We start from the raw sequence: 8,798 nt of genomic DNA on the forward strand, positions 1-8,798 counted from the left end.
ACATTCTCCAGTATTTACAATGAATCTTTCAATATCAAGTATAAAATAAATATTCTGTATCTACTATGACGTATTCCTTATCTACTTCAAATTATTGATATAACAAATAATTATCTATTAATATTTATTGTACTAAAAGTTCAGAATCTACAGCGGGTTATTCAGTATTTCCTAATACTTATTATTTATAATTATTCACAACACATATGATATATATATATATATATATATATATATATATATATATATATATTTATTTATTTATTTATTTATTTACTATTATTTCTTTTTTTAGCATCTAAAATAAAATAAAATGACTATAAATACACATAATTATAAGAGATGAAGTGTTGGCAAGGTCTCACCATGCCAGGTCGGTTGTAGATGAGGACTTTGTGAGGTTTGTGGCTGCTGAGCTCCAGAGCTTTCTCCACTAGAGGGATATACTCCACCCTCCGGCCTGGCTCTACGCCAAACGATGCTGTAACCAGCAGCTTGGGCTGCACAACAAAACATCAACATCAGAATACCATCAGAGGTGAACAAAATATTACACTGTTACATTACATTTACACTGTTATAAACTGAGTTTAACACAGGTCCGGTGTTTCCTGTGTTGTTGTGAGGTGGTGCTGACCTTGGCGTGGTCAATTCGGACGGACAGCTCTTTGGAAGCAAAGCCCCCGAAGATCAGGCTGTGGGGGGCTCCGATGCGGGCGCAAGCCAGCATGGTGAACATGGCCTGGGGTACCATGGGCATGTAGATCACCACAAGGTCACCTTTCCTCACCCCATGCTTCACCAGCACCCACGCCAGCCTTGAAACCTACACACACACACACACACACACACAAACAGAAGACCCAGGATGAGCATTGGGTGTGGTTTTGATTAAATATGGGCGTGTCAAACTTCAACTGAATTTTTTTTTAATACAAGACCTGTAGAGGGAGTTATCAGTGTGGTGTAGAGGTGTGATCTGCAAAATCCTCAGCAGGCAAGATTAAATTTGCTGTGCTACAGTCATAACAGGTGAGCAGCCAACAGGTACAGCAAGCAATATCACAGGTTGCAGGTCCTACAACTTACTAAGAGCTAAATGAGACGGGTTTGCAAAGATGCAAGAAGGAACCAGAATGCAGAGGAAATGCATTAAATGTGGATGCTCTGGTATTCTAGGTGGTTGCTATGGTATTCTAGATGGTTTCAATGATATTTTAGGTGGTTGCGATGATGTTCTGGTAGTTGCAAAGATGTTCCAGGAGGTTGCACTGATGTTCTAGGTGGTTTTAATGATGTATCAGTTGGTTGAAATGATGTATTCTGTGAAGTTTCTGTGGTGTAGTGTAGATTGCTATGAAATTGCTTATGAGTCTGCTAAGTGGTTGCTATTGCCAACGGTGTCATTTAGTGGCTGCTAGGCAGCTGCTATGGTGGTCGCTCTGGTATCCCAGGTGGTTGATATAGTGTTCCTAGGCATATGTTAAGTGTTGATATGATGTTGCAAGGTGATTGCTGTGGAGCTGTTAAATGGTTGCAAGGGTTATGGTGCTTCTAGGTGGTTGCTCTAGTATACCAGGTGGTTTCTATAGTGTCTCTAATTGGTTGCTATGTGGTTGTTATAGTGTTGATAACTAATTGCTAGTTTAACAAGTTGTATAACAAGTGGTTGCTGCGATGTTGTAATAGTGATGTTAAGTTGTTGCTAGGTGGTTGCTAAGGTCTTGCACTGAAATACTCCTTGGTTGCTAGAATAGTATTGCTATGTAGTTGCTATAATCTGCTTTGAACTGCACAGATGAAAAAAAGGCATCCTTTATTCAATTTTTGGTATAAAAATATGTTTTAATATTACCTCATCCTGAACCTCTCTGTAGGTGAAGATCTGTTTGGATCCAGTAACGGGGCTGTCGTGGATGATGGCCGGCTGCTCCCCTCGACCGGACTCCACGTGACGGTCCACAGCATTATAGCACATGTTCAGTTCTCCCCCGACAAACCTGCAACAGAACACAGAACCGGTAAAGAATAGTGTGTACACAGAGCAGTGATACCAGTGATGGGGGTGTAAGAAAATATTGACATTGTATCCCATTACAACATTTAGAATAATTTAAAATACAATTTATACCAACACATAGTATTCATACCCCTTGACCTTTTCCATATTTTGTCACATTACAACCATAAACATAAATATATTTCACTGGAGTTTAATGTGAAAGACCGACACAAAGAGGTATACAATTGTAAAGTGGAAAGGAAATTATGCATGATTAAAAACATTTTTTCCAAATACAAAAACTGAAAAGTGTTGTGTGCAAAAGTATTTGAACCCCTGAGTCAAAACTTTATGGAACCACCTTTTGCTGCATTTTAAAGCTTACATTCTCTTGGTGAACCCGACCCGAGGCCCCAGTCAGGGCCAGGTTAGACTTTTATAATCACGCAGCTCTGGAACTGCAGCGAGTACTGCGCACACATCAGCTGGACCGCATTATGCACTTGACTTGCAGCGCTTTGTATAGCCAGGCTAACAAAATGGAGTCTTCTGAGGTGAGGAGAAAAATTATATCAGGTGAGCTAATTTTGGCCCAATGTGAAGAAAAGTCAGAGGTATGGAGCTACTTCAAGTTAGTTGTTGATAGTAACAACACGTGTGTCGGCTTTGTAGAGTGTGTTGATTCAGCACACTCCTAGCATTCCACAGCAAAAAGAAGGCGCGTAGCCGTATTGCTGATTTCATGTTCTCCGCATAGGCTGTATTCTTAAAATAAAAAAAAATGTGTTCAGAACGTATTTTATATTTAAAAAAAATTACATTAGAGTAGACGAAATTAATTGTAAATTATGTTATTGTTCTTGATCTGTTTAAGTTTAATGATTGTGCAGTGCATAGCCATTGTTGTTTTTTGTGTTTTGCTATAGGCTATATGTTTTTAAAAGATTTGTTTGTTCAAAAAGTTTTTTTATATTCTTAAACATTGTTAATTATATTAGAGTAGTTGGGGAGATCGGTTAAGTTAATAAACATGGTTCTTATATAATAGGTCTATGCTTTTTCAGTGTTGCATTGTTAATTAACATAATTCTGAATAGATTTTGCTCATTTAAACAGCCCAAAAATAATTAGAAAAAGCTTAGTTTTAATCCTCGGGCCAGGTTGGGCTGGATTTTTTTGGGCCCAATCTAAGTTCTACTCCAATTACAGCTGCAAGTCTTTTAGGGTATGTCTTTACCAACTTTGCACATTCTTTACAAAACAGCTCAAGCTCAGTCGGATTAGTTGGAGAGCGTTTGTGAACAGCAGTTTTCAAATCTTGCCACAAGTCCTCGATTGGTCTGGACTTTGACTGGGCCATTCTAACACATGAATATGTTTTGTTTTAAACCATTCCACTGTGCCCTGGCTGTATGTTCAGGGTTGTTGTCCCACCTCAGTCTCATGTCTTTTGCAGACTCCAACAGGTTTTAATTAAATATATTTATATTTGTGGTTGTAATGTGACAAAATATGGAAAGGTTCAAGGGGTATGAATCTTTTGTTAGCCACTGTATCTTGTGTTGTAACTCCTGAATTGTGATATAAATCATATTTATATAAAGTATAATATAAAAAATATAAAGTAGCCAATCAGAGCAGACCATATAGATCCCAAATATCATGCTGATACAAATACACTAGTAAGACTAACAACAACATGGGGTACCACAGCAACCACAAGGCAAATGCCATAGCAACCAGGTAAAACATCTTTGCAGCCACTCAGAACATCTTAGCAAACACGCAACTGCCAAAACAATAACCTGGAGCACCTTAGCAAAAAACTTAAATACCTTAGCAACTACCCTAGCAACCACCAAGAATCGTCTTACAAAGAACTTAAATACCCTAGCAATCACCAATAAAACACATTTTCAAAGAAATTCAATGTCCAAGCAACTACCAAGAGACTTCTTAGCAAAGAACCTAAATGCTCTAGCAATCACCCTAACAGCCAACAAGAAACACTTTAGCAAAGAACTTAAATACCTTAAGAACCACCAGAAAACATATTAGCGAAATATTTAAATACCTTGGCAACCACCCAAGCAACCAACAAGACGCTGGTTATTGGCACCACGCCGCTGGGGGGCGCTAATGTATATATTAAACATTTAATAGGTTTCTCACATACACATGTATGCATGTCTATGGTTTCACACACGCTCGGCTCTAGGTTGTGCTCGTCTTGTTTAGAAGCGACAGTGAGCTCTACTCTCTCTCTCTATCTTACCATCTGGGGAACGCGGGGTGTGAGCAGTCCAGGGTCTTCTCCCAGCTCGTGAACCAGCTGACCCCGCGCGCCGCCTCCCCCCAGAACCGCTCCGGCTCGTCTCGCGCCCCCCGGAACGCCCCCTCATACACCTGGGCTCGCGCTGCCCCCGAGCTGCCCCACCTCCTGTCCCCAGCTCGCGTCCATCTGCCCCCGTCCCGCACTGTTACCCCAAACTGCCCCCAGTCACGTGACCTGCAGTCCTGCAGCGGGCGCACACACAGGCACGCAGTAGCATAGTTAGTACTGTTAGTACCCGCGCGCGCTGCGGCTCTGCTGAGCAAAGTTCTGAGCACGCGCGCTTTATACATCCTCGCGCTGATCCCGCGCTCTGCACACAGCAGTCCTGCAGGCCAGGGTCCGGTTCTGTTCAGAACTTTAGAGCAGCTGGAGCGCGCGAGCGGCTGTCCCAACACTTTAGGAGGCGGTTCCTCCAACTCCAGAGTTTCCTCAAAAACACAGTCTGATCTACAGTTCCCGAGAACACAGCCAGAGGCCACTGTTGCAGACCTGTGCTGATCACAGCCCAGGACTCTGGACCCTGGGTCAGTTTCACACGGCCTGTAGACCTTCAGCGGCCACTTCATCAGAAACACTGATTACCCTTGAACTGGCCTGCTACACCTTGCACTTCCACGCACACTGGCCACTTTATTAGAAACACCTACAATACAACACTGCCTGGCCCCATTATTAGAAACACCTACAACACTGCATGGCCATTTTAATAGAAACACCTACAACACGGCCACTTTATCAGAAACATTGATCACCCCTTGTACTGGCCATTTTATTAGAAACACATAACACTACATGGCACCTTTATTAGAAACACCTACAACACTGCATGGCCATTTTAATAGAAACACCTACAACACTGCATGGCCATTTTATCAGAAACATTGATTACCCCTTGTACTGGCCACTTTATTAGAAAGACCTACAACACTGCATGGCCACTTTATCAGAAACATTGATCACCCCTTGTACTGGCCACTTTATTAGAAACATTGATCACCCCTTGTACTGGCCACTTTATTAGAAACACCTTCAACACTGCATGGACACTTTATCAGAAACACCTACAACACTGCATGGCCAATTTATTGAAAACCTGCTACACCTTGTGCTTACATTCACTGGCCACTTTATTAGAAACACCTTCAACACTGCATGGACACTTTATCAGAAACACCTACAACACTGCATGGCCAATTTATTGAAAACCTGCTACACCTTGTGCTTCCATTCACTGGCCACTTTATTAGAAATACCTACAACAATGCATGGCCATTTTATTAGAAACATTGATTACCCCTTGTACTGGCCACTTTATTAGAAATGCATACAACACTGTGTGGCCCCTTTATCAGAAACACCAGCAGCATCATTAAAACATTACACTATTTGTCTAAGTGATTGTGAATACCACCTTTAATGAAGGCTACATTCAGCTACTTAAAATAGTTGCTCCCATTGACACAGATGTCCAAATGTACACATGCAGCTTGTCTAGGCCCTGTAGATAAACAGGTACTGCCAATAGATTAGGGCTCTCTTAAGCAGATTGATAAATATAAATGACGCTGCGGGCACCATGCCTAATGCCAGGCATGGGCTAGAGGGGTATAAATCCTGCAGTATTGAGCTGTGAAGCAGTGCAACTGTGTTTTCTGAAATTATGGAGCTCCATCCAATACTTTTAAATGGGACTAATTTGGGGGAATCATTCAACATCATTTGACCCTGACCTCAAAAACACATTTGTTGCTGAATGCAAATTCTCCGCAAATGTTCACGCAAATTCTTACAGGATTCCTTACAGGATTTACTGTCTCGACAGTAGAGACAGTTGTTACTCCAGAAAAAGAAGGGTAAACTCTTTTAATAAACTTGATTTCAGAAAAAAAACTATAAATGAGGTGCTGTCCCATTACTTTTGGCCATATAGTGTATTAGAATATTACAATGTTATTCTGTGTGTATGTGTGTGTGTTGTGTGGTAGAGAGAATAACAAAAGCAGGTTGTCATTCACTGACATACACACACACATACACACACACACTCTCTCTCTCTAACAGTCTTCCTCCATCTCTCACACTCTTTCATCACTCACTGTGAGTCTCATAGCTTTCAGCCACACTCTCTTCATTCCACACACTTATTGTACTACACACACACACACACACTGCTGTTGATCCACCATGATAATAACACGGTTAGTTGAGGTTCTTCTGATCAGACACGTACTGTGTGTTGGGAGGTTGGGGATGAAGTAGGGTGGTGGTCATCCTCCAACACACTTTGATCGTGACCTCACTAACATTCTTGTTGCTGAATGCTGGTCAGTATTCTTACAGCTCATCTGCTGCTCTTTGTTCAGTGATACTTCTCCTCTCAAAGTCTGTGAATTGAGCAAAGTTTCGAGTGCATTGTAGAGGCATGTCTAGCAGTCAATGATCTCTCACCAGGTACACTACCACATTACAAAGGTAGCTTTTTAGAGGTTTCTTATAGAGCAGTGGGGGGAGCACTTTAAGCCCCCTTGTGGCAAGACCTAGTGTCTACTCCAAAGATTTGATATTGGAGAAATCAAGGACTTTTGTCTATATAGTGTAGTAGCTGTTGCCTGAAATCTAAGTTTGAATCTAATCTGTATTTTCCATTTTAAGGTTAAGGGAAAAAACGACTTATAAAGGATAATGATTGTACTCCACTTTAGTATCTCAGTCCCCTGAGTGAGAGAGCTGTGGTCTACAATACTAACTAGCCTCATCCGGTGGTTCTATTGGGCCGGATGCATTCGCTCTGTCCCAAAAGCTTGCAGGACCCGGCGGTGTGGACAAGGTTATTATAAATCGAGGCCTCGAAGTAGAGCGTGCAAAAGAAACCAATTACAATCTCATTCCTGCTCAGCTGATCCCCTGCAGAGCGCTCTGAGTGTACTGCACACCGCCGCAGGAGCTTCCTCAGGGTTCAAAACTGACGGGATTCTCATACCTGATGAGCTGGGATGTAAAATCGGAAGGATTTTTATGTCTGAAAAGAGAAAAGTGCTGAAGCAGGATGTTGGACAGGCTGTGTGGATTGTCTGGCATTGATGTGAAGCCTTTGAGGCCTGGAGTCAGCCTCTACACCTACACTCTGCCCTGAGGGCACAGTGGTACAGGTGTGCGCTTCCCTCCAGGCAGGCTTTAGAAACACATACATTATAAACTACACCTAACACCACTGATATTATACCTAGTGCTACCACTAACTGGCCACTTTATTAGAAACACTTACTGCACCTTGTGTTTACACTCACTGCATGGCCACATCAATCAATCAATCAATCAATCAATCCACCTTTATTTAAACTCTGAGTACATTGAGGGTGGCCCTCATTTACAATGTAGCCGAGCAATTTCATAGGGATGGATTGACATTTTTTTTTTTTTTATAAAATAAATAAATAATAAAAAACAGCATTTTAATTAGATTAATATTTATATTATATTTATATTATTTATAGTTATTATAAAAAAGTTATAAAACAGATAAGGTAAAAAAGAATTTAAGGAAAGGAACCATAAAATCATATGTTAAAAAAATCAAAGATAATAAAACTAACAAAAAAAAAAAAAACTAAAATCAGCTAAAACAGTGGCAGGCTGTCTGAAGGTGGCTAGAGGCACTTCATTAGAAACACTATCCTATTACATTATGTGCTTCTACTTACTGCATAGCCACTTCATTAGGAACACTTACTGGTACTACTTCCACTATCCACTCATTAGAAATACCTAAAGCATTGTGAGGCCATTAAATCTTGTGCTTACGTTATTGGACACTGTGAAGATGTGACGAAGTGCTCAGGTTTGGAAAACGGAAAGAGGGGTAGATTTTTCCCCGCATGGATCAGGTCTGACTCCAGATGTAAGTTGCACACTTTCAGTGATTGTTTATTTCGTATTATACAAGTGAATAGAAAAAGAGAAAAGAAAAACTGTAAAAAGAGAAAATAAACGCAATGAAAATATTTAGGGACTATCATACATTCTCTGCCCAGATTACTCAGTCCCTATTCTGGCATTGCATCTGCCAGCGAGTGTCTGAGGCCGCAGGGCCGCATAGACACCACCCACATTCAATGAGAGACCCCTCAATGAATCCCCCCTGCAGATTTATACACCAAGCCCCGCCCCAATCAGTCAGACCAGACTAATCTTCTGGCGGGTAGGGCTACATAAGAACCAAACAAACAAACAAAACATTAACTCAATAGACAATAAACACATAACACATACAATACACTAGTTAATTTACCGGTAAGTATATACAATGTTTTTCCACCACTAACCCTTTTCTTTGTCTTCTCCACAGGTTCCGGGACTTTCCCCATTTTCCCCATTCCCCATAGAATCAGCACAAAGATCACACCCACAGGTAAGTACACATATGCACCAATTACCAATACCTCTGTTCCTAGGCTTTTACAC

At 41.1% G+C, this 8,798-nt stretch overlaps 1 protein-coding gene across 1 annotated transcript in view; it reads right to left on the minus strand.

The window, feature by feature from the left end:
• Positions 1–4,860, minus strand: part of acss3 (acyl-CoA synthetase short chain family member 3) — a 30,786-nt gene extending 25,926 nt beyond the window's left edge. Inside the window, exons 1-4 of the mRNA XM_049473909.1 lie at positions 4,278–4,860; positions 1,856–2,000; positions 638–826; positions 366–500 (exon numbers count right to left, since the gene is read on the minus strand). Coding sequence (XP_049329866.1) covers positions 366–500; positions 638–826; positions 1,856–2,000; positions 4,278–4,627 — 819 coding nt within the window. The 5' untranslated portion in view covers positions 4,628–4,860. The remainder of the gene's footprint in view (positions 1–365; positions 501–637; positions 827–1,855; positions 2,001–4,277) is intronic.
• Positions 4,861–8,798: the final 3,938 nt, after the last annotated feature.

This window comes from Astyanax mexicanus, chromosome 2, assembly GCF_023375975.1.
Source record: "Astyanax mexicanus isolate ESR-SI-001 chromosome 2, AstMex3_surface, whole genome shotgun sequence".
In the NCBI taxonomy this organism is placed as follows: domain Eukaryota; kingdom Metazoa; phylum Chordata; class Actinopteri; order Characiformes; family Acestrorhamphidae; genus Astyanax; species Astyanax mexicanus.